Source organism: Anser cygnoides, chromosome Z (genome assembly GCF_040182565.1).
Source record: "Anser cygnoides isolate HZ-2024a breed goose chromosome Z, Taihu_goose_T2T_genome, whole genome shotgun sequence".
NCBI lineage: Eukaryota > Metazoa > Chordata > Aves > Anseriformes > Anatidae > Anser > Anser cygnoides.
The window spans coordinates 35,602,563-35,628,876 of record NC_089912.1 but is presented as its reverse complement, the minus strand read 5'-3'; the positions used below and the strand labels follow the sequence as shown (position 1 = coordinate 35,628,876).

Genomic DNA, 26,314 nt, shown 5'->3' with positions numbered 1-26,314 from the left:
ACTTTCCATCATTTATCAGCAGTCCTGGCTATCAGGGGAGGTCCCAGTCGACTGGCGGCTAGCAAACATGACGCCCATCTACAAGAAGGGCCGGAAGGTAGACCCGGGAAACTATAGGCCTGTTAGTTTGACCTCAGTGCCAGGGAAGCTCATGGAGCAGATTACCTTGAGTGTCATCACGTGGCACTTGCAGGGCAAGCAGGCGATCAGGCCCAGTCAGCATGGGTTTATGAAAGGCAGGTCCTGCTTGACAAACCTGATCTCCTTCTATGACAAAGTGACGTGCTTGGTGGATGAGGGGAAGGCTGTGGATGTGGTCTACCTTGACTTCAGTGAGGCTTTTGACACCATTTCCCACAGCATTCTCCTCGAGAAACTGGCTGCTCTTGGCTTGGACTGGCATACGCTTTGTTGGCTTAGAAACTGGCTGGGTAGCCGGGCCCAAAGAGTCGTGGTGAATGGAGTTAAATCCAGTTGAAGGCCAGTCACTACTGGAGTCCCCCAGGGCTCAGTACTGGGGCCAGTTCTCTTTAACATCTTTATCGATGATCTGGATGAGGGGATCGAGTGCACTTTCAGTAAGTTTGCAGACGACACCAAGTTAGGTGCATGTGTCGATCTGCTTGAGGGTAGGAAGGCTCTGAAGGAGGATCTGCATAGGCTGGACCTATGGGCTGAGGCCAACTGTATGAAGTTCAACAAGGCCAAGTGCTGGGTCCTGCACCTGGGGCGTAACAACCCCAAGCAGTGCTACAGGCTGGGAGATGAGTGGTTAGAAAGCTGCCTGGCAGAGAAGGACCTGGGAGTATTGGTTGATAGTCGGCTGAATATGAGCCAGCAGTGTGCTCAGGTGGCCAAGAAGGCCAAGAGCATCCTGGTGTGTATCAGAAACAGTGTGGCCAGGAGGGCTAGGGAAGTGATTGTCCCCCTGTACTCAGCTCTGGTGAGGCCGCACCTCGAGTACTGTGTTCAGTTTTGGGCCCCTCGCTACAAGAAGGACATCGAGGTGCTCGAGAGAGTCCAGAGAAGGGCAACGAAGCTGGTGAGGGGTCTGGAGAACAAGTCTTATGAAGAGTGGCTGAGGGAGCTGGGATTGTTCAGCCCGGAGAAGAGGATGCTCAGGGGCAACCTTATCACACCCTACAGGTACCTTAAAGGAGGCTGTAGTGTGGTGGGGGTTGGTCTATTCTCCCACGTGCCTGGTGACAGGACAAGGGGGAATGGGCTAAAGTTGCGCCAGGGGAGGGTTAGGTTGGATATTTGGAGGAACTTCTTTACTGAAAGGGTTGTTAGGCATTGGAATAGGCTGCCCAGGGAAGTGGTTGTGTCACCATCCCTGGAGGTCTTTAAGAGATGTTTAGTTGTAAAGCTTAGTGATATGATTTAGTGGAGGACTTGTTAGTGTTATGTCAGAGGTTGGACTAGACGATCTTTGGGGTCTCTTCCAACCTAAATGATTCTGTGATTCTATGGTTCTGTGAATGAAACTTGCATTTTGAGCTTGAAAGTGAGATCAAACTTGATGATGCAAAAAGTCAGTTATCACTTTATCTTCTGGTATTTCTTATAAATACCTACAGGATGAGGACTAACCTCATTAGTAGTCATGTAAATTTCATTATCAGCCTGCACCACAACTACATATTCTGTAGAAAGATGTTAAAAGAGAAAGCGTGCTCATTCAGGAGTTTTATGATTGTGGTGCAAAATGTATTTCTTTAAAAAGAAACAGTTGACTGCTTATTTGGCAGGTTATTGGGCAAATTACTGTAGTAGACACTTTGTCATCTTCAGTTTTAAGAAAACATTTTAAGAGGATTGCATTTTGCCTCTGCAGCTTAATATGCAATGCAGACTTTCCCCGTATGTGTGCAGCTTTGTATTTTGTGTGTGCTTTTAGCTGATTTTCAAGTAGGTTATGGCATACATTATGTGTCTTAAACAGATGGATGATGACAAAAGATTTCCTCACTCCAGTCAGTGGTTTAATATGCACATCTCCTCTCAGTCAGGGTTAGGCAGAGAGAGAAAATTTAGTGGTATGATGATGGTTGCTTCTCTGCATAGTTTTTCCTCTTAGGAAGCAGGTGTGTAACACCATTTTAATATGAGTACAGCGTTACAGAAGCTCACATTGCTAACATAGCTACAGTAGCTACTAAGAAAGGCTATTTGACATCTGTCTTGCATTATACTGATTCTTCACTGGAAGGATCAAGTCATATTAAGTGTCCTGATTTTTTCAAAGGTGATGAATACCACTTCTCTTGCGGACTTTATTAGGCACTCCAGACGCATCTTTGGAGTTCAGGCTGTAGTACTAGTAGGTTTCCAAAGTACCTGCAGTGCACCGTACTTTCAGTAAATGCAACTCTTCAAGGAAAAACACATTTATAGCCAATGTCCAGACCTTCTCCTCACACGTTAAAACCATCGGATTAAACTTCTTGTCATGCAGGAATCTTTCTGTTGTCTTTCTCTTTAGCTATAATTCTCTCACTTCAGAGAAACTCTTTTTTGACACGCTTGAAGAGAAGCACCTCCCTACTGTCATGACATCCAGCCCTGTAGTCAGCTTTTTCCTTTTTTTAGTGCTCTTCCTCCCTAGTTATTCTCTTATGCTGGGGTAAGTCACAGCTGTTTCTGTTGTCCTTACTGTACTTTCTGTGCAGGTGTGTATTTCCAGAATGGGTGTATCATTCCTTATTTCCTGAATCTGTGTTACTGTGCATCTGCAGTCATCTTGTTTGGACTGACAGTAGGTGAACTTCATGTTAGCTAAATTTTTAATTTAATCTTTATGGCTTCAGAACCTTGAGCTATGTCTTTCTGTCTTTTTTTTCTGTTTTCTTTTTAACGTCTAAAATTTAAAACCTAGTTTATATGTTAGATGTGAGTAGTCTTTTAACATTTTTTCAGCCTGTGTGCCTTGCAGCTTAAAATACTGGAAGAATACAAAGGGAGAATCCTTGTTAGTTTTTTACCTCATTTCAACTGTTTTAAGTGATAGATCATACTGTAATTTGACTTTTTAGACATTGAACTACCTGAGACATCATGTAGATGCTACCTCACACCAAGCAGCCTGATGCCCAAAAAGTTTCATTGCTTCTGAATATTTGTATAATGCAAACTTAATCTGCACTATCTACATTAAAAGGGAAGTTTAAGAAAGGCCTCTTGGCTAAAACAAAACCATCTGAAAATAATAAAATGTAACAATAGAGGAGACATTTTCCAATATAGAAATTATATCTTTTGAAACTGAAAGATATTCTTTTTCTGGATAAACAATTCTTCTTGAAACCCTGACTGATTGAAAGTTGGAGACCAGTGTCACAAAACCAAACTTCAGATGGTATAATTAGGATCTTATCTTCCTTTCATTTGATAAAGGATTTCTGTAGATATTTGACAGGTGAATGCAAATGTGACAATTTAGGCATATATAAGAAAAGATGTTTCCTCTCCATTTTAGAATTAAGACGTTTAATGCTAAGTTCATTGCTGATAAAAACTTAGCTTCAGGTGATTACACACAATCTTTACTTTTCTTACAGTTTTGTAGAACACAAATTAAAGTTTCTGTTCTCGTTGCCCTTCTCCAGACCCTTTTATTTGTCTGTTGTAGTGCAGATAGTGCTGTGCTCGCTGTGCTACTGTAGAGCCCTAAGACTCCCTGGGCCCATCAGAACCCTGACAGAGGAAGAACTTTCACAGCAAGCAGCAATTACTGTTTTATTATTGTAAAGAGACTTAAGTTGCTTTGATATAACCTTACATTTTGCCCACAGAAAAGATTTTGATCAAGGTGGAAGATGCTGTTTTAGTAAGTGATACCTATGATTTCTGACATTTGCCGGAACAACTGTTATCAGTCATAGACCAGTATTGGGAATTTGAGCAATGCTGTTTTAACTTTGTGAGACATCAGCTTATTCACAGATGGGTCAGCATCATAAATAAAGTAAAGCTATAGTTTCATTTCCTCTTGATGAGGTATCCAAAACACAGTTTGAGTGTGGCACTATGAATAACAAGTTCTTTGGTCTTTTCTGCCTAGAGAATGGTTTCACGTCATTTCTGTTACCATATCTCAGACAATGAAAACTGTAATTTGATGAGTATCTTACAATGTAAAACAGTATAAAAGCTGTTCAAATTACAGATCTTCACATTAGTAACACAAAAACTTTACTAACTTCAGAACTTTTGTTGTATTTCCTAAGCAGTAGTTTTTAAAGAAAAAGGGTCATTTTCTTCTGGTGTCATTGCATTTCAATACAATTCGTTTCTGTTAGTACCAGAATATTTTGCCTCACAGGTGTAATTCTATTGGTTTATAGCATATGCTTTTATAATTCCCTCCTGTCTCTGTTTCCGGTCTTATGTCTGAAGTTACTCTGCTTACTTATTCATATAAGGAAACATCTAAGGTTCAGAATTAGAAAGGCATAATTTCTTAAGTGATGCATACTTCTTTCTGAAATATAACAGCAGAAGAAACAGTATTTTTTTTTAAATGCTTTCATATATTAGAATCATAGAACCATCTAGGTTAGAAAAGACCTTCAGGATCATCAAGTCCAACCAGTAAACTGACCTACTGAGTCCTATCACTAAGTCATGTCTCTTACTGCATGCAGTATATTATAATATATATTATTATATAATTGTGAGATTTTATGGGTGCATTAAAAACATAGCTCTGTGTTTTTTTTCACTCACCTTTCCCTCACACTGCACTATAAGAAGGTGCATTAAGGTTTAAGAATCATAGACAGATTTGTGTTGGAAGGGACCCTAAAACCCATCCAGTTCCAACCCCCCTCTGCCATGGGCAAGGACACCTCCCACCAGATCAGGTTGCTCAAAGCCCCATCCAACCTGGCCTTGAACACTTCCAGGGATGGGGCATCCACAGCTTCTCTGGGCAAACTGCTGCAGTGCCTCACCACCCTCAGAGTAAAGGATGTATTCCTAAAATCTACTTTAAACCTACCCTCTTTTAGTTTAAAACCATTACTCCTTGTCCTGTCACCACACTCCCTGAAAAAGAGTCCCTCCCCAGCTTTCCCGTAGGCCCCTTTTAGGTACTGGAAGGGCACTATGAGGTCTGCCCGGAACCTTCTCTTCTCCAGGCCCCAACTCCCTCAGCCCAGCCAGTCTTCATAGTAGAGATGCTCCAGCCCTTTGATCATCTTCACGGCCCTTCTTGGGCTTATTCTACCATGTCCATGTCCTTCTTGTGCTGGGAGCCCCAGAGCTGAATGCAGTGCTCTAGGTGGGGTCACATGAGAGCAGAGCAGAGGGGAAGAATCACCTCGCTTGCCCTGCTGGCCCTGCTGCTTTTGTTGCAGCCCAAGATACGGGTGGCTTTCTGGGCTGCAAATGTGCATTGCCGGCTCACGTTGAGCTTGTCAACCAACAACCCCAGGTCCTTCTCCTCAGGGCTGCTCTCAATACATTCTCCACCCAGCCTCTATTTGTGCTGGGGATTGCTCTGGCTCAGGTGCAGGACCTTGCACTTGGCCTTGTTGAACCTCATGAGTATTGCACAGCCCCAATTCTCACGCCTGTCCAGGTCCCTCTGGATGGCATCCCTTCCCTCCAGCGTGTCATCCCTTCCCACACATCTTGGTGTCATTGGCAAATTTGTTGAGGGTGCACTCGATCCCACTGTCCATGTCACCAACAAAGACGTTAAACAGCGCCGGTCCCAATACTGACCCCTGAGGAACACCACTTGTCACGCATCTCCACCTGGACACTGAGATGTTGACTGCAATTCTTTGAGTGTGACCATCTAGCCAATTCCTTACCCACCAAGTGGTCCATCCATCAAATCAATTTCTCTCCAGTTTAGAGACAAGGATATCATGGGGGACAGTGTCAAATGCTTGTACAAGTCCAGGTAGATGACATCAGTTGCTTTTCCCCTATGCACCAATGCTGTAACCCTGTCATAGAAGGCCATCAGATTTGTCAGGCACAACAAATTATATGCTTAGTAATAACAATGATTATGTACTATTACTCCCAAATTCTTAGACAGGAGTGTGCAAGAAAGCATACTAAAGATTTACTGACCTGCTGTACAGTTGGCAATGTTAAGTATTTGTAACCATATATATATGCATATATATGAAAAGGGTATTTTATATGTATTTTAATATAAATATATATACATGCTTTTCTATAAGTGGTTACATACTTTATATCACTGCTGTCACATGGAATGATGTAGCATGCTCCTGTAGACCTATGAAGAAGGTCATAATTCAACGCAATTGATGAACTGTGTTTTTTAACTTTGGGTGTGTGTATGCATGTTCAGCATACACACAGGTTCTGAAAGTTCAGAATGAGTGAGAAGAGGACTTTATCATTCTTTTCTGTCTTCTTTTGAAATATTGTACCTGGGGCTCCACAGCTGCACAACAGTAAAATATGTGAAGTATAAATGCATTGTTCAATAACACCTGAACAGTATTTGCGTGAAAATTTCACAGAGTCACAGAATGGTTAAGGTTGGCAGGGACCTCTGGAGGCCATCTGGTTGAACCCCAGTGCTCCAGCAGGAATACTCAGAATAGGTTGCCCTGGACCAAGTTCAGGTGGCTTTTGAAGATCTCCAAGGAGGGAGACTCAACAGTCTCTCTGGGCAACCTGTGACAGTGCTCCATCCTCCACATGGCACAGAAATGCTTCCTGATGTTTCAAGAGGAGCCTCCTGTGTTCCAGTTTGTGCCCATTGCCTCTTGCCCTGGTACTTGGCACCTCTGAAAAGAGCCTGGCTCCGTTGTCTTTGCAGCCTCCCTCCAGGTACTTACAAATTTTGATGAGATCCCCCCTGAGGCTTCTCTTGAGTTTGAAGAGTAAGAAATGAGGAGCTTGCTTCTTTTGTTTTGTTTACTTTTGCCTTAAAGGGCATAGTCATTCAGTATAAACATCATATTTGTTTTCATCATATTTGTTTTCATTAATAAAAAAAGGAGTTTAGTAAAAAAGTCTAAATGTTGAGCCAGGAGGATCAGTATGAAGGACATAAAACTGTGTGCCTGTAATGGATTTCTGTGGCTGGGGGTAAACAGATGCCAGATATTCAGAAACAATTTTCTTGTTTTATTTTTTCCTTCTGTGTTTTTTGCACACCCTGTTTTTTGGTTTTTTTTTTTTTTTTTTTTTTCTACGCCTGTTCTGCTAACAGCTGCTTGACAACTTTTGTGTTAGAGACACAGGAGCTGTTAGAAGCTGTCAGGTCTAATCTAAGGATGAATCAACATTGCACAATCTTTCCACTTCTGGTGAAGATAAAACACGTAGAGTGCATGTCCTCCCATCTGTGCTGTGACATCACTGTCCCTGCATGCAGCCTTCCCCTGCCACCTTCACCCTGTGCCCTTGGTAAGGTTAGTTTGCATGTCCCAGCCACCACTTCTGCTGTCTTCTGTCTCTGCAGATTCCCAGGAAGTTACTGACACCAATGAAAATGCGCTTTTTGGGTTCGGTCCTGCACTGTGTCTGGCAGAAGTCCCAGAGAAGCTACTGGGAGTTTTGATTAAGAACAGAGTTCAGATCCAGGGCCACTGTTTGGATATGAGCGTAGATCTTTCCGGTTTTGCTACCTAAATGCTGTAGCACTGCGCTGGTCCGTAAGAACTGAAAAGGGAAACTGGAAAGTGGCGGTTAGAAGGTGTTTCTCTTACTCAGCTTGAAACAGTCAAAAAGTAAGCCTCATGTAGCTGGTGAAAAGCATATTGGATTTTAGAGTTAAAATTTTAATGATTTTGACAGTGCAGTACAACACAGCAATTATGTATTATAAAATGTTTAATTTCAAGCTATTATTCAATATAAAATTAATTAAATATGAAGGTTTGATGCACTTTAAGTTTTCAGTCATGTTTGTGTTCATTAGCATTGGTTATGCAATGTCTAAAAAGCTATAATGCTGTAAAAGTATATATATATATATGGAGAAGAGTATACCAGCTGTTATTAGGCATAGAGTTTGCTGTAGCGGATCAACAGCAGGTTGGGTCCAGGTTTTCAAAATACTGGAGTGCCGAAAGAAATCTGGTTTATCCTGCTTCAGAGTTGAAGGTCAGTGTATGAGAAACAGCAGCAAGTTGTTTCTTTATAAAGAGATGGTTCTTCTGAATTAACTTCTGTCCTGTTTTTGATTGTTAAAAAATACCCTAATTTATAGTGTTCCCCTGAAACTATTGTATAAGCTGAAGAGATAGATCTGTGGTAGTATTTTTTTGTTTTGTTTTGTTTTGTTTTTGTTTTTGTTTTTGTTTTTGTTTTTTTACTGAACCAATCCCAGAAATCTGAAGGAGAGGAAACCACGCTTATGCTGTTTCACAGAGAAACCTCCAGGAAATAGTAACTGGCTGGGTTTTTAGTTTATTGTCAACTCAAGCAAAGTATCAGGACAGTGTAACCATTCATCTGGGGAAGTGTTTCTTGCAAGCTAAATGTGAGTTTTTTTAAGAGCCATGTATGAAAGAGTTATTTTTCCTTTTTTTCATTACATTAACAAAAGAATTCAGCCGCATATCGGTGGCTTCTATAGGATTTTTGATCTACTAACCCTTTTTGCATGTTTTTCTCAATTTACTCAGAAGTTGCTCATTAAATATTTTTCTCGTTTTGTTTTGGATATGAACACTTTCTTAAAATGGCTACTGACAAGAATTACAGTCAATGGGAGAGAAAACAGGGCTGCAGGTCATCCACTTTTTCCTGATTTCAGCAGACTCCACTGTGCATAAAGGTGCCCAACTTCCTTCTGCTTCTGGGTTGTGGCCAGCTGGGAGCTAACACATAAACACCATCTCCTTTTATGTCTTCCTTCTTATTTTTGACCTGCCAGAGTAATATGCAGATTGCCAAAGGGTCAGAAAAAAAAAAAAGATCCTATCTCCACCTACCACAAAAGTTCAAGTTATGTTTAGCTGCTTCTCAGTTTTGCAGCTACTGAAAAATATACATTTGCACCTTTAAATTGTCCTGACTGCTCTTTTACACTTGACTAACTGAAAAATGTCCCAATATACCAGGATGAGATCAGAGTTTCTGAGAATAATTAAGCATTTGCTGTAGACCTTTTCTCCAATTCTTCCCCACGTGGGTAGTCTTAACCAGTATAAACTGGCTCAATTTCATTAGTGGGATTGATTACTGGCGTGAATAATGATGCTGAACTCCAGAGAGGGTTGGGATGGTGGGGTGGGGGAGTTTACTCTGTGCTTTTTGCACTGTTCTTTACTGCTGTTAAAAGTTTATCGCACCTGTAGACCCGAATCTTAAAATTTCCTCTTTGCTGACAAGGATTTCTGTTCCTCTGAGTTTTTAACTGTACTACTGAACAGCACTAATTATGGGGGGAAAGCAGAATATGACAAAAAAACCTGTGGAAGGTGTAATTGAAGTTCTAACATTATGGTCCAGAAACACAGCTTATTTCCTTTGCAGCCATATGGCAAGGCATTGGCTTCTTTACTTGTTGGGTTATGAAGGAATTCAAGGATAAAATGTGCATTTGTTGAGCTTTTCAGAGCCCATGTTTAATGATTAATATATATTTCCATCATATGAGCAAATCTTGGCTTGTCCATGAAATCTGAATAGTGTTTTGTGCAGGGTACAGAGTTTCAATGGGACTAAACAGATTCCTTGGCGTCATTGAAAATCAGACATCCAGCTGTCAGACTATAAGAGAAAATCTTTCTGCACTCTCATGTCATCCCTACAAGACCTTATGGGTGGTACTGCATGCTCTCCCAGTGAAGGTTTTTTCTTACTGGACTACCAAAACTGACACAGGATTTTGCCTGTATATGGTGAAAGACATTTTATTTTCCAGCTTGTAGAAAATAAATGATCTTAAAGGTGGAAATCAGTTTGGTAAAAGACAGCAAAGCCTAGGGATGCATTGTCTTTGCTGTGGAGATTTCTTTAGAAAGGCTGTAATGTTGAGACAAGCAGAGGAGATGCAGGCTTTGTTGCAGTTCTGTTGCAGAGGCTGCAAAGAACTGCTCGCGTATGCTACAGTACAGAGATCCAATCTTGACGTAAATGTTCACAGCTTCACTCTAGTCTTGAGTATTTGTTGCCCTTAGGTCATACCCTAGGTTGTATGGTAGAGAGGAAAGCCTCTGTTTTCCCTTCTATTAAAAGTTAGAAGGAAGGCGGTTGTGGTTTTGGGGGCAAGGGTATAATTTGCCATGTGGTAGTTCTGGAGGAGCCTGGGTTGTGGACCAAAATGTTATTCACTGGGCATTTCTGTAAAAATGAAAGAGGAGAGAGTGGTGGGTGGCAAGATACACAGGGTTGCTTCATTTTGAATTTCATGGACATCTCAGCATAGTTAAGAAATAACAAGCTACTAATACTGGGGTAGTAAGTACAAACTGCTGAATCTTGTAAAAAAAGATAATATTCTTGTGATGTCTCATTTAGATGCACACTTTGCACACAGATAATTCAGCCTTTTAAGTTCTTCTAGTAACTGATGATACTTCCTTGTGTGTCAGCTTGTGTATTTTCTTGCGGAGCTATTTCGCAAGGGTCCAATATCCAAACTAGAACGCAAGCTTTGTATAATAGCAGGGCTTGTGGAACTATAATGAAACACATACATATGAAGGAAGAAGCTCCAAACAAACTAAAATTGGAGTTTGTGCTTGAACCAAGATCTAGGGATACTTACTTCCCAGCTTTTATTCTACACTTCAAATTTTGTAGCAGTCAGTGCATGATAATGCAGTTGAAAATGACAAGTTTCTTCCAATAAGTTTTCCCAGTATTATTTTGTTATTTATGGAGTTTTGTTGCTTTCAGAAGCAAAATATTTTTGTGATTCTTTCTTTCTTTGTGTTTCTGTTCTTCTCTGTTTCTTGTCTGTGTGTATTTTAAAAAATATTTAATATCTTAAAATGTTAGAATCATTTTCCTCGATGTTCATATTAATTACAGAAAATTGTCCTTTATTTCAGAAGTATTGTTGATTATCTGGTACTTTGCTGTCCTTTCCCATGTGTTTAGGTGTGTAAAATGAATTATTTTTAATTAAAAAAAAAAAAAGTTTTAAGATCTGCAGGTAATACAACAAAACTTCTACTATCTTTTGTCTACTTAAAGCTGACATAATATCAATTATATTAAAATGGGTGTGCAAACCCTGGAATGTTGTTTTTGGAAAAGAGCTGCTTTCTCTGTTCCAGCATGAGGAAAATGAGAATGTGCTTAGAATGGACATGACAGCAGCGCTGGTGGAAACTGGAATTTTGCTAAAAGCTACAAAGCCCACATAGACTGCTGCTTTAAACATGCTTTTTTTTTTTTTTTTTCTTCTTTCTTTAATTTAGAGCAACCCTCCACTCCCTTTTTAATTGCCATGTGTATATTAAGTTGCCTAATCAATCAAAGGAGTTTAGGTGATGGAAAGGACTGCATCAAGGGACTTGGTCAGAAATGGTCATGTTGAACTATTAGAATAGTAGCAAGAATTCAACCTGAAAATGAAAGCTGTCAACTCTAGGAAAATGTTAAATCCTTCATAATACACTTAATGTAAATATTAAAAAACTTTTTGAACTAAACAATTCTTCTTAATTTCTACATATCAAAATAAATGTTATAGAAATCCCAGTCTCATACACTAAGGAGCCATCTGCAGATTTGTCTCAACTTCTTTGAGTTATCCATAATTTAAAATTTTTAAAAGACTTTGGTGTTCATTATTTATGTGAATCAAAAACTTAGTTAAGGACTTGACATACAGATTTTCTTCTTAAAAAAAAAAGGGGGGGGAGGAGGTGGCTTAGACTTTACTATTCAGGCTTTAGTTTATGTGAACTTCTTAGCCTCAATAGCTGTACTGCTCACAGACTATTTTTTCCAAGAGAAATTAATAGCTTTGCCAAGCCTCTTTCGTTTTCCAAGAGACTAGCTCTCATTTTCAGCCAACATTTTTTTTTCCTGCAACTTGTTGGATGTCACCTTTGAAAAAAATGCTTTTTATTTATATCAAGTCTGAATCAGAACAATTCATCTAAATTCTTGTTACCTTTGAAATCTCCCTTATGGTGAACCCTTGGTGTTGGCAGCTAAGCATTACTGAAGAAAAGATCAATTTTCCGTATTAGGATGATTAAAATATTGAAGGAAAAACAATTTTAGATAATCTTTAATAAAACAAACATATGTACCTTTGTAATGTTTAAATATCTTTTTGCATACTGTGAGTTATGATCTGCAGATGGTGGAGCTGAACAAGAAGGATAATATTTGCATATGCATACGTTTCAGATTTGTGGTCTGAACCCAAGTACGACTGTGAGTATTATCAACCATTTCATACTCAGATGAAAATTTAATCAAGGAAAAAGTCCTGATCTCCCATTTTTAAGAAGCACAAAGATCTGGACAACACAGTCATTTATGCAGGTTCAGTGAGACAATGGGATATACATTGCTCTGCCAGTCTTTCTGACATCACAGTAGAGTTGCACATTGTCTTATTTGATACTGGAAGAAGACAAACCTCAAGTATACTTTTAATTATCAAAACTTTTATAATCACTTCACAAAAAAATATTTATTTGAAAAATCACATTGGGATTTATGGGGAAACCAGCCACAGCATCCTAACACAGGTGTAATAGAGACAGTTGCAGCTGCAGCATGTTTTGTGTTGGAGCATCTTCTGGCAGGGTGAAATTGACTTCAGATCTTTGCCAGTGTAGACTTCATCTGTGCTCCTCGAAGGTTCTTGGACTTTTATCCACTGTGCTATTTTTCTTGTTTGAACAGAGTAAAGTTCCAGGTAACAGTAATGAGAGATACTACTTTCCAGCATTCAGGGCCTAGATTTCTGTGTATTAGGTTGTTTGTCTAACAATGCTGGTATATGAGATGGATTTTTGAGGCATCAGTAATAATAATAAGCTGCTTGCTATATTTGAGCCTTCAAGTGAGGTTGTGGAAGCTGAGATAATTTATTTTCTGATCTCTTCATTAATTTTTGCTAAATCATACCTGTGAAAGAGTGTAAAGTCCTTATGATGGGCAAAATTGCTCTAAAAGGAAGTGAAACAGGTTTCCCAGATACTAGGTTTTGTTCTTTAATTAATGGGGGTGGGACACCTCATTACAAATCTTTTACTCACTTCTCTTGTGATTCAGACTGATCAACAGTTTAATGTTTCCATTATTTTACTTTTAGTCATAGAAGTATCAACATTCCAAGTAGCTTATAGTTAAAAATACTTCCATTACTTACGTATCTAGTTATGATTGTGTGGAGTTCTGTTTAAATAAAAATGAAGAGACTTCACAATTCCTTTCTGCTAATTTTTCTAGCACTCAGACATGAAGTACAGGATTTATCATAATATATTGCTCCAATACTGCAGACTATGTCCTTTCAGCCTTCTGGAGGGCTTTATGTAGGTGCAAGAAACTTTGACTGCACCTGCAATAGTACTGTTGGGCTTTACACGTAAACAATCTTTTGGTCTTTGGAGCTTCAAGTTAAAATCTCAGTCTGTGAAAAGAAACTTAATGTTTTCATATTCTTCCAGATAACTTATAATACACATTCCAGCATGTCTGGATACCTCTTTCCTTTCCTTTTTCCTTCTGTCACTTTTTTTACTTTTAGTTATCTGAGAAGACATAAGAAATTCATGGGCAGCAGTTTGTAGTTAACACAATACAAAATCGTGGAGGCTAAAAGCATGACAAAATTCATATAGAAATAAGATCCTTATATGTTTATCAAAATATTTTAACTTTTTGTTGTAAATGACAACAAATGGTAGATGGGATGTTAAATGCTGTGTTTCAAGTCTTGAGTTAGTGGGTGTTAGGCACCAGAAGAAAACTTAATGTGGCAGGCGGATTATCCCATGTCAATTTACGGCAGGTTTTTTACACCTTCGCCTGAATCATCTGGTTGTGGCCAGAGGTACAGGAAGAAAAACAAAGTAGATTACTATTGGACCATATCCAACATTAGGATTCCTATGTTTCTAATTCCTGTGGCAGTCTCTCTGTCAAATAGCTTTTTAAAAATTACAACTAGAATTAGAATTAACTTTTTTAATTTTTTTTTCCAAAAGGAATTAATGAAAAAGATCTCAAGAACCCTGATAGTTGAATAGCCCCATGTAGTCTGTGTGAATACAGAACACATATTTCTATGAAAGACTAGATGTGCTGTAGTACGGTGAAATTTAGAAGTCTAGTATGTTGTTTCCAGTTGCTTTGATTTTTATTTTTTTTTATATTGATGCCAAGAAAAAGTGCTTCTTATTAAATTTAATGATATTAACAGTTTTGATTGTTGATAAGGGTTGTCATTCTTCAAGTCATGGTGCATAACAAATAGAGTTTTCTGAGGTTAAAAAATGCGTAACACATATGTGCCGAAAATCGCTTTCTTTCACCAAGGCAGTTACCCTTTCTAAGCAACAAATGATTTGTAACATATGTTCTAACATATGTTCTTTCTGGCAAAATTATTCCAGCAGCAATGCTGGGGAAGGAGCAAATGAAGAAACGCCAAACAATATGACAAGAAAAACAATATGGAAAAGATGATTGATTCATAAACGCAGGGATTTTAAGGTCAGATGAACCATCAAAATAATCTAGTCTGATTGTTTAAAAAAGACCACAGAATATCACACAGTAAATAGTTAATCAAATCCATGTCTTCATTTGAAACTAAAAATTATCATCGGACTCACACCTAGTCTTAATATATTTATTTCACTTAAGTAAAAATATATTATGTGACATTCTTCTGACTCTTTGCATAGTATTTCTAGTTTTCTAGCATCCCTTTTGAAATGCAGCTGCCATATCTGTGCAAAGAACTACTATAGCTCAACAATTACTTATAGTGTTACTTCCCAGTTTCTATCTTGTAATGATGTGCTTTTGGATTTCTGCTTCTGTACCCTACGTCATATAAGCCATACATTCACTTAGGAGCTCAGGATCTGTTGTCTGTATGCCATTATCCTGAAATGTCATTTCGGATCTCAGTATTTTGGGTTGAATTTATTTTCACTTGTAAAATTGCCCAGAAGTTCAATGACAGTTTCATCTGTTCTTCTAAAGTTAGCAGTCAGATTTTTAGATGCCATCCTGTGGACTTACACTGATAGAACTTTCTTGGTTATACAACTTGAACATTAGGATTTATGCATTCTCTGTTTATTAAGGCACAGTTTGGCACATACATGTAGGTTTACAGAGCATATGCTTCCTACACACTTGGACAGTCCCTTGCACTACTGGGCGCCTTACTTTTGATAATGATTATATGTTATTATAAGACCCTTACTTTTATGCTAGTGGCTCGTAAATGGTCTTTCCAGGTTTACCTACCAGGTTTATCTCTTTAGTCTTTTTCAGCTTCACATTTTTGAAAATCTTACTCTTGAGGATTCTAAAACCAATCTGAATTTTCAGGAAAGATTCAGTCTTTCTGACTGATCTGACTGCAGTCACCTATTGGGCAAAAATTCTGCAATGTGCAAATTACAGACCAACAGTCAGCTCTCAATACATAGAGTAGACCATGAACTTTCCCAGAATCTGTCTGTTACTTGTATTTCAGACATTAATGAGAAAATGAAATGAGTGAAATACTTTTAATCATTTGTGTTACTACCATATTAGTAGCGTACATAACTTATTTGACATTAGAATGGGAGTCTGCTCATTGAACACCTAGTGGTAAAAGCTTTTCCTGTGCATATAAAGCTCATTACATTCTCTGTGTGACACAGGGAATGCTTTTACAGATGATATTAGGCAATAAATTATCATACAGCCAATTGCTAAAGAGCACAGTAGTGTTTTCCAAGAATGAAATAGTGTTGTCATTGAATTCAATAGCCAAATTCCCATTTGCTTTCACCAGGGCTAGGATTTAATTCCATTTATTTCAGTTCTTAAATTCTGAACAGTTCTGTTTTTCTTCTGATTGCAGGCTGACCGTTGCTGATGATTTGCAGGTTAAATGTGGTCTATCACATATTTCCCTCAATTTTTGTGATACCTGAGTAAACTTTATATGAAACAGCTATACAGTCATAATCTGTGATGGAGTCTTTTCCTTACACTTACTCCTTAAGTGAAATCCAGACAAGATTACAATGAGTTTGTGGAATTTAAATCTTTGATAGATGGAATTTCTATTTCAAATATTTGTCATTCACATATATTGCCTGATGAAATTCAAGCTGAAGACGGCAGATGTTTGTCTTCTGCTATCAGACATCAGGGTCTATATTTCATGTCAGAAGTTCAGCTATCTCTGATTTGGCAGGATCTTGCAGTTGATTAAACTGAGGCTATTGAGAAGCTGCTTGTCTTCCAGTATGTTGGATGAAAGATCACCGAAAACCTTTTTAATGGATAGGATTTTCTTTCTGTAATGTCAGTATTTTATTTAAAGTACTATTTTGGTGGCTTGATGGACACAGGGGTAGCTCAAATGCATAACTCTGAAGACAATATTCTAATGAAAGTCAAGAAACATTAAAATTCACGTTCTTTAGAGAGTATTAAAGATCTTTTAATCTCCTTGTTTTGTTAGGCATTTTTCTTATTTATACTTACATGCATGCATAACTTTGTTTATGTGAAGAGTCCAGTTGAAATTAGTTTCAAAAGCGTTGAAAAAGCTGCATGCAGAAGTCTTTCCCAAATGTATATCTGAATGAGCTTTGTCAAAGACAGGGAAAAGATCATTTATTTTTCTTTGAGCTAGAATCACAGAATCACAGAATCTCCTGAGTTAGAAGCGACCCACAGTGATCACTGAGTTCAACACCAGGGTTTGCACAGGACCACCCAAAAAATCAGACCATATGTCTAAGAGTGTTGTCCAAACGCTTCTTGAACTCCGGCAGGCTCGGTGCCGTGACCACTGGGGAGCCTGTCCCAGTGCCCGACCCCCCTCTGGGTGCAGAACCTTTCCCTAACACCCAGCCTGACCCTCCCCTGTCCCAGCTCCATGCTGTTCCCTCGGGTCCTGTCGCTGTCCCCAGAGAGCAGAGCTCAGCGCCTGCCCCTCTGCCCCCCTTGTGAGGGAGCTGCAGGCTGCCATGAGGCCTCCCCTCAGTCTCCTCTGCTCTGGGCTGAACAAACCAAGTGTCCTCAGCCGTTCCTCATACATCTTCCCCTTTAGACCCCGCATCATCTTTGTAGCACTCCTTCAGACACTCACTGATAGTTTTATGTCCTTTTTATACTGTAGTGCCCCAAACTACTGCCGTTAAAGATTGTTGTACTGCCGTTAAAGACAACAAAAAATCCTTTTACAAATATATCAACGCGAAACGGAGGACTAAGGAGAATCTCCATCCTTTACTGGATGCGAGAGGAAACCTAGTTACTAAGGATGAGGAAAAGGCTGAGGTGCTTAATGCCGCCTTTGCCTCAGTCTTTAGCGGCAATACCGGTTGTTCTCTGGATACCCAGTGCCTTGAGCTGGTGGAAGGGGATGGGGAGCAGGATGTGGCCTTCGCTATCCATGAGGAAATGGTTGGCGACCTGCTACGGAGCTTGGATGTGCGCAAGTCGATGGGGCCGGATGGGATGCACCCGAGGGTACTGAAAGAACTGGCGGAGGAGCTGGCCAAGCCGCTTACCATCATTTATCGGCAGTACTGGCTATCGGGGGAGGTCCCAGTTGACTGGCAGCTAGCCAATGTGACGCCCATCTATAAGAAGGGCCGCAGGGCAGACCCGGGGAACTATAGGCCTGTCAGTTTGACCTCAGTGCCGGGGAAGCTCATGGAGCAGATTATCTTGAGGGTCATCACGCGGCACTTGCAGGGCAAGCAGGCGATCAGGCCCAGTCAGCATGGGTTTATGAAAGGCAGGTCCTGCTTGACGAACCTGATCTCCTTCTATGACCAAGTGACGCGCTTGGTGGATGAGGGAAAGGCTGTGGATGTGGTTTGCCTTGACTTCAGTGAGGCTTTTGACACAGTTCCCCACAACATTCTCCTCAAGAAACTGACTGCTTGGGGCTTGGACTGGCGTACGCTTCGCTGGGTTAGAAACTGGCTGGATGGCCGGGCCCAGAGAGTTGTGGTGAATGGAGTCAAATCTGGTTGGAGGCCGGTTACTAGTGGAGTCCCCCAGGGCTCGGTACTGGGGCCGGTCCTCTTTAATATCTTTATCGATGATCTGGATGAGGGCGTCCAGTGCACCCTCAGTAAGTTTGCAGATGACACCAAGCTAAGTGCATGTGTCGATCTGCTCGAGGGCAGGAAGGCTCTGCAGGAGGATCTGGATAGGCTGGAGCGATGGGCTGAGGTCAACTGTATGAAGTTCAACAAGGCCAAGTGCTGGGTCCTGCACCTGGGGCGCAACAACCCCAAGCAGAGCTACAGGCTGGGAGATGAGTGGCTGGAAAGCTGCCTGGCCGAGAGGGACCTGGGAGTATTGGTTGATAGTCGGCTGAATATGAGCCAGCAGTGTGCTCAGGTGGCCAAGAAGGCCAACAGCATCCTGGCCTGTATAAGAAACAGTGTGGCCAGCAGGTCTAGGGAAGTGATTGTGCCCCTGTACTCGGCTCTGGTGAGGCCGCACCTCGAGTACTGTGTTCAGTTTTGGGCCCCTCGCTACAGGAAGGACATGGACGTGCTCGAGAGAGTCCAGAGAAGGGTGACCAAGCTGGTGAGGGGTCTGGAGAACAAGTCTTATGAGGAGCGGCTGAGGGAGCTGGGCTTGTTCAGCCTGGAGAAGAGGAGGCTCAGGGGCGACCTTATCGCTCTCTACAGTTACCTTAAAGGAGGCTGTAGAGAGGTGGGGGTTGGTCTGTTCTCCTACGTGCCTGGCGACAGGACGAGGGGGAATGGGCGAAAGTTGCGACAGGGGAGTTTTGGGTTGGATGTTAGGAAGTACTTCTTTACCGAAAGGGTTATTAAGCATTGGAATGGGCTGCCCAGGGAGGTGGTGGAGTCACCATCCCTGGAGGTCTTTAAAAGACGTTTAGATGTAGAGCTTAGCGATATGGTTTAGTGGAGTACTTAGTGTTAGGTCGGAGGTTGGACTCGATGATCTTGAGGTCTCTTCCAACCTAGAAATCTGTGATACTGTGAGACTGCACACAGTACTTGAGGTGAGGCTGTACCAGTGCAGAGTAGAGCTAGCTTTTACTTTAAAAGCCTTATGTCTTAGTGAAAGAGTGCTTTTAATATGAAGTCTTTTGGGAAGACCATTTTTTCCTGTTGCAAAGATGTCAAAGCCTTGATTTTTATTCCTCAGGGTAAAAGTATCAGATTCTAGAAGGCATTAATTGTCCCATTTGTAGCTTGCTTGTAAGCCCAGTTACAAACTAGTGAAAAGGCAGAAAGTCTAAGTGTTTTACACATTAACACACTGGAATCTATTTTCTAGGAAAAAAACAGGTGAATAGGACAGGATAACAATGAGAACAGCCACAACCCTACTGTTATGCCTTTATTCATGTGACTGGGTCTGAGTGGAAGCTTTGCACTTTCTTCTTTCCCCCCGCCCCACCTCTTAAAGTTTCCATAAGGATATGAAATCTGGCGTAGAGCAACCATCTGTTTCTCATTTGTTCCTAGGGAATTTGAACTAATTGTTGTTCCCAGTTTGCCTTGCCTCATAAGGTCAAAAAATCTTTCTTTTTACAGGTTGAACCCTAATAAGTTAACTATTTATGGGAATTCAACTAGGAATATATTTTCGTATAGTTTGTTTGCTGTATTCAGTGCACCAAATATAGCACATACATATCACATGTAACATGAGCATATGGCTCATGTTACTCCTCTGAAAATAAATAATGGTATACCAATTAGTCCTCCATAGGTAGCACTACTTTGCACTAAGTATTCCAGCAGGAACGTGGATTCTGTGGCAAGTTTCAGGCATGGTCTTGATCAAAGTGGAGTGAACAAATGTGTGGCTTTTGTGTTCTGGATCTTCTTCCCATGAATCATCATGAATTTTCTTAGGAGCAAGACATAGAGTTCCCAGTCCTCAATTGCTTTATCTGCTCTCTTGTTTGTTTGCTCATTTGTGCGTTTGTTTTTAAAACTCTTTCTTACTGATTTTACTGAATACATTGTCAATGCACTGGTCAGTTTTGGGGTCCAGTTGCCTTTCATTACTTGCATCTGTGAGAAAGGAAGGAATCAAAAGATAAGATAATCTTGCAAAAATAATTACATTTAGTGGAAAGTGTTGTGCTACTTTTGTAAGCAGTAAAATAACTTAAATTGCTGGTTCCTCCTACCATTTTCTTGGTACAGGTGTCTATTGGATTAAAAAAAGATTCCTGCTTTATTGAGTAGTATACTGTCTAATATAATAATACAGTGATCTTTCCTCTTTTCCAGATTACAGAACAGGCCCATGTTTCACACAAGTTAACAACCAGATGTGTCAGGGCCAGCTAACTGGAATCGTTTGCACGAAAACCCTCTGTTGTGCAACCATTGGGCGTGCATGGGGTCACCCCTGTGAAATGTGCCCTGCCCAGCCTCAACCATGTCGTCGTGGTTTCATCCCTAATATTCGCACTGGAGCATGTCAAGGTAAGTCTTCTAGTTTAAATTGTGTATGACTGTATGACTGTATTCATATGGAACACCTTGCATCCATTTAAAACAAGATCACTGTTTTCCCTGTGTGTTCTGTACCTTAATTTTGATAAAATTCGGATAGCTTCACTGCTTCCAGAGTTTAGCTGGTGTACATATAGAACAAATCTCACATGCCTGGAAAAAATGAGTGCCAGTCAAGAAGCTGTAAATATGGAGCATGAAAAAGTCAGAATGTCTGTTGAGCACAACCATCAGCTACTGCAGTAGTGCACCAATTAGGTAACAGGAATGTGTTGTTCTGGCCCTTAACTAATACATATGTTATTCATTCTCCTGAAAAATTGACTGTTTCTTGCTATTGAGTAGTTTCCTTTTTGAAAGGGATTGGCAATTATTATATAGACATTTTTTAATCTCAGTATTTATATAAAACACATGGTGAACCTCCTATTGGATAACTCTGTGTGCAATTATATGCGGTGCCTAAAGGAAAGATAGGGAGGGTCTCTTTATCAGGGACTGTGGTGACAGGGCGAGGGGCAGCAGTTTTAAACTAAAAGAGGTAGGTTTAAAGTAGATATTAGGAATAAATCCTTTACTCTGAGGGTGGTGAGGCACTGCAGCAGTTTGCCCAGAGAAGCTCTGGATGCCCTATCCCTGGAGGTGTTCAAGGCCAGCCTGGATGGGGCTTTGAGCAACCTGGTCTAGTGGGAGGTGTCCCTGCCCATGGCAGAGGGGGGTGGAATTAGATGTTTTTTAAGGACCCTTCAAACCCAAACTATTTTATGACTTCATGATTCTATGATTATTTGTACAGGGCTAGAAAAATGCACTAGTAAGGAAAGGCTGCAGTACTCTATTTTTAGGTTCATAAAATGTAGTCTAAGAAACGGAAGAACTTGAAAGATAGGTACCTGAAAGAGGTACCTGTTTTGCTGTTTAGTTACATTTTAGAACAAACTGTGTAAAAATGCAGTAACAAAGGATAATAGATCTTCTGAAGTGAATATTTTTCTGTTACAGTTTGGTGCACTTGGTCCATTCATAGACTTAATTGTCTTAGAACCTTCCCAAAGAACAATGGAAACCAGGCAGAAACCAGAATCTATTTCCATTTTGTATAATTTGGACCTAAGACACCAGCAATGAGTTTCTTGAATCGGTTGTCAGGCCTCAGGATACTTTTATGAGTGTTTTGTCTATTAACAGCTCAAGAGTAAGTTTAGCATTAGGGCTGAAATATCATGTTGTAAATCAACATGGTTTCTTTGAGTTCTGATTATAACTCATATAATGAAATAAAGTAATGAAGAGGACAAAATCCTGTTTAATCAATCAGCTCCCACTCAGTCTGGGAATAAATCAGCAGAGATTCAAATAATTTTGGATGACACATTTTTGTTTGGTTTCTCATTTCAAAAAGTGTCTGTGTACTGGTCTGCCTCTGTGTATCCATATGTTATGTCTTAAAAATCTGTGTGAGAAAGCACATCTGGGATACTGTAGGCATTACATGCATAAGTAGATTTCTGTGGAATAGCTGAAATAATTTTTAGCGAAGTGATGAAGTTGAATAGAATGATCTGTTCTAAATATTTATGTAGATGAGTCCTTGTAATGCTAGAATACATTCTACTTTAATTTGCTATTTACAAAACAGCAAAAAGCACATAATACCAGGATTTGTTTGTGTGTAAGTGTTAGCAAGAATTTCTGTTACAAAATTCAGAAAAACATCCTGATTCGGGCACATTCCGATGCTCAAGGTAGTAAAAAAGATTTCAGGAAAATTACAATTTTGCTGCTACAAGAAAGGCTAGATAATGTCCTTTTATCACTTTTATTTCACTATTTCTTATCTTTCAGTGTCTGTCTCCCCTTCCCCTCTGTTCTCTCCCCCCTCCCTCCCCCACTGTGTATTGCAACATTAATTTTAGTGTTCCTTTCCCCTGTGTTGCGTCATAGTTCATTGGCTTAAAACTGCACAAATCTAACAAGATCAGCTGTTTGGCTGGATTTCTACTTCAGGGCTCCTTCATAAGGGTTCTTGGTAAGGGTTCTTTACTAACTTACATTGAAAAAATTGAGAGAAAATGAAGACAGTGTAAGAATTTTATTTCTTTTAAATTAAAAAATAGATATAATTTGGGGATTTTTCTTCTCTAGTTTTCATTCTCACAGAGTTATGGTTGACCTGAAACTACAATGGAAGCTACTAGCTTAAATTCAGTTTTGTAGAAATCCTCCAGCATTGTCTTAGCCAAGGCGTCTATTTTATTTAAAATACTTAGATTAGTTTCAAGCAACGATAAATCTTTTCATTTTTCTTCATTGCCATTGTTTGCTTTTCTGTTTTGTGTGCATACACTGCTTAAAGCATCCAAACTGTATGAAAGAGGACAAATATTTGATTGCATTTCTTCATATATGTCATAAATAGGCCTCTGTCTGCATTCAACAGCTTATGCTATACTCTTCATCTTGAAATTATTAGTATGTTTTAGACATTCTTTTCATAACAATGTCATAAACAGAAACAGTGTACTGAAGGCATGCACGTTGGTTGCAATCACAAACTCCATTGTGTGATGAAAATATTGGCCAGATATAATGAACTCTTAAAACTTCTTGGCCAAACTGAGCCTGGCATAGCTTCTGGGGCTTCATTTAAATTATGTGAGAGATCAGTAGAGGTCTTTAGCACCCCTGCCCACAATACTGTGTTTTATTTTTCTGCCTGTTTATTGCATGCGGCAAATATTTTTAAGTTATGCAGTTAACATCATTGCTGAATTCCACTGGGAAGCATAAAAGCAATGTAGTAGTCTACTTTATGTGATAGATGAACAAAGTAAGTTTTAAAAGCCATCATTTTTGCTACATTTTTGGCATGTTACTTCTATATAGGAAGATCCGATTGTATTTATGTCAGCAGGAGTTAGTACATGATGTTACAAGATGGTGGTAAGGCACAGATGATTAAAAGTTAGAATTTCTGGGTGGGAGAGGAGAGACAAAAAAAATCTTTGTTCCACAAAATCATTATGTTGTCTTTCAAGCTTCTCTTTCAAACTCTGACTCCTGGTAATCCCTGCTGACCTAAATTCTGTGTTTGCAGGCTGGTAATATGTTGTATACTCCATCCTGAATTATCATTCCACACTACTGCAGGAAGGGACTGGACATAGAATTTGCCATTGTAGAGACTGTTTACTTTCCAAACTCCTTATTAAGGTGCATAGTCTGTAGAAATAAGCTACAAGGTTTTGCTACAGTTATTTAAGAAAATTTTAAAGGGAGCCTGGACAGGAAGACAGAGAATTTAATCCAAGTAGGAGAAAGAGTGGTAGATCTGAGAGTTATGCATAAGTGGAAGTCTCAATAATGATAACAGGTATGGCTATGCAGAGCTAAATTGTGACAAAGAAAATAAAGTGATCAAAATGGAACATCAAAATGGAGCAAATGTGAAGTAGTAGCAATTCAGGAAACAATTGTTCTCTGCTATCTGAGGAGGCATCATTTAGTTAAATATAGCCTAATACGAGCTAAATGTGAGCCAGCAATGTGCATTTGCAGCCCAGAAAGCCAACTGTATCCTGGCTGCATCAAAAGTGTGGCCAGTAAGGCGAGGGAGCTGATTCTCTCCCTCTGCTCTGCTCTCGTGAGACCCCACCTGGAGCACTGCGTTCAGCTCTGGAGCCCCCAGCACAAGAAGGACATGGATGTATTAGAACAAGTCCAGAGAAGGGTCATGAGGATGATCAGAGTGCTGGCGCACCTCTCCTATGAAGACAGGCTGAAGGAGTTGGGGTTGTTCAGCATGGAGAAGAGAAGGCTCTGGGCAGACCTTACAGCAGCCTTCCAGTATCTAAAGGGGGCCTACGGGAAAGCTGGGGAGGGACTTTTTGTCAGGGAGCATGGTGATAGGACAAGGGGTAATGGATTTAAACTAAAAGAGAGAAGATTTAGATTAGAAACAAGGAGGAAATTCTTTACGTTGAGAGTGGTTAGACACTGCAATATGTTGCTCAGAGAAGTTGTGGATACCCCATTCCTGAAAATGTTTAAGGCCAGGTTGGAAGGGGCTTTGAGGAACCTGGTCTAGTGGGTGGGAGGTGTCCCTACCCATGGCATGGGGAGTTGGAACTGGATGATCTTTAAGGTCCCTTCCAACCCAAACCATTCTGTGGTTCTATTCTATGATTCTCTGATTCTAAATAGAAAGTTTAAATGAGAGTGGTAATAAATGTTTTCTCCATGGTTTTAGAAACAAACATACAGATCTGACTAATGTTATGTCACCTTTTTAATGTTCTGCTAACATCAGATTTGCAGAGACATTCATTAAAGGAACACAACCCCCCTCATTATTTAGTAAAACTGTACCTTCAACATATACCAATTGGACCATACCGACTCAGTCAATAGTTCAAATGTTTAGCTTTTTTGAAGTGGATGCTCACATCAGCAGGTAGCCCAGCCTGAGGGCTAATGAGTGATTTGAAATCGGTATTACTTGCAAGCCTTAGTATTGGAAAATATATCATAATTGTGATATGCATTAATTATCATTCTGACAAGATTTGACTAGTAAATATGAAGTTGTTCCTATTCTTCACAGGATGTGCATGTTGCTATCTTACTGTATCTTAAGCTCTTTAGCTGGAAAAAACAGGTGAAAAGGTGGGTGATAAAGCAGCTTTCCTTTGTAGTCAGTCCATTTCATCTCTGTCTTACCCATACATAAGTTAGTATGCAAGTCTTCCTGACTGAATAAGGCGTTTCCAGACTGATTATGTTTGCTTAGTAATGTGCTTGTATAGAACATTATGGTAATATTATTAGCATAAACAGCTAATAAGAAATTAAAGAAGCAAAACAAAACAAAAAGGTTTTTTTGTTTGTTTTGTTTCGCTTTGTTTTGTTTTTTCAGCTGTTTCCATTTGGCCATTGCTTAAAAATTGGGAATTCAGGCAAGAGGAACTCTAACTTGAAATACTGTATTGCCACTGCTACATGTCCTTAGGAACAGCATAATGGCAGAATTCCTGTCTTAGACATTTTCTCAGTTCTTCCCTGCATTCGTCAACTGTCCATTTCTGAGCTACACCCTTTGCCTTCTGACAGTTATTTTTTTATATTATTATTATTATTTGCATTAGAGAGAGAAAAACAGTCCATGGCTGAATAGCTTTTGAAAATACAAAGGTTCTTCTTTCTGTTGGCGTTGCAGGTGTTGTTAAGTATATATAATAATTATACGATATAATATGAAAAAGAATCAGTTCTGTAGCAGTAATACAGTGTACTGAATGTTACAGGCACTGACATAGTACAAAAGTGAGAAGGTAGTTAAATTTCAGTTTGCAGTCAAGAATGATAGATGGTAATTTTTAGATAACTTAGCGTTTGGAATTAATGTGTCAGATTTACTGATGATATTAACAGTGTCAGCCAGGATCCCATCCTACTGTCATGAAAATTAATATTAGAAAAAAAATTAAATAAGCTTGGTATTACTTCTGCTGTGTTTTCAAATTTGTGGTATTTCTGGTAATTAGAATGTTGTAGAAGAAGAACTTGTAGAAGAAGAAGTTTTCCAACATATTGACAATTATTTTGCTTTTTGGTTCCCACATGCAAAATTAATTGCACAAAATCTCCCCATACATATTTATAGGTAAAAACCATAG

The 26,314-nt window shown here is 39.7% G+C and overlaps 1 protein-coding gene across 2 annotated transcripts in view; it reads left to right on the top strand.

The window, feature by feature from the left end:
• Positions 1-26,314, top strand: part of FBN2 (fibrillin 2) — a 189,890-nt gene that overhangs the window by 30,829 nt on the left and 132,747 nt on the right. For both annotated transcript variants that reach the window (XM_066989051.1, XM_066989050.1), the window contains exon 6: positions 20,412-20,609. In XM_066989051.1, the coding sequence (XP_066845152.1) occupies positions 20,412-20,609 (198 nt within the window). The remainder of the gene's footprint in view (positions 1-20,411; positions 20,610-26,314) is intronic.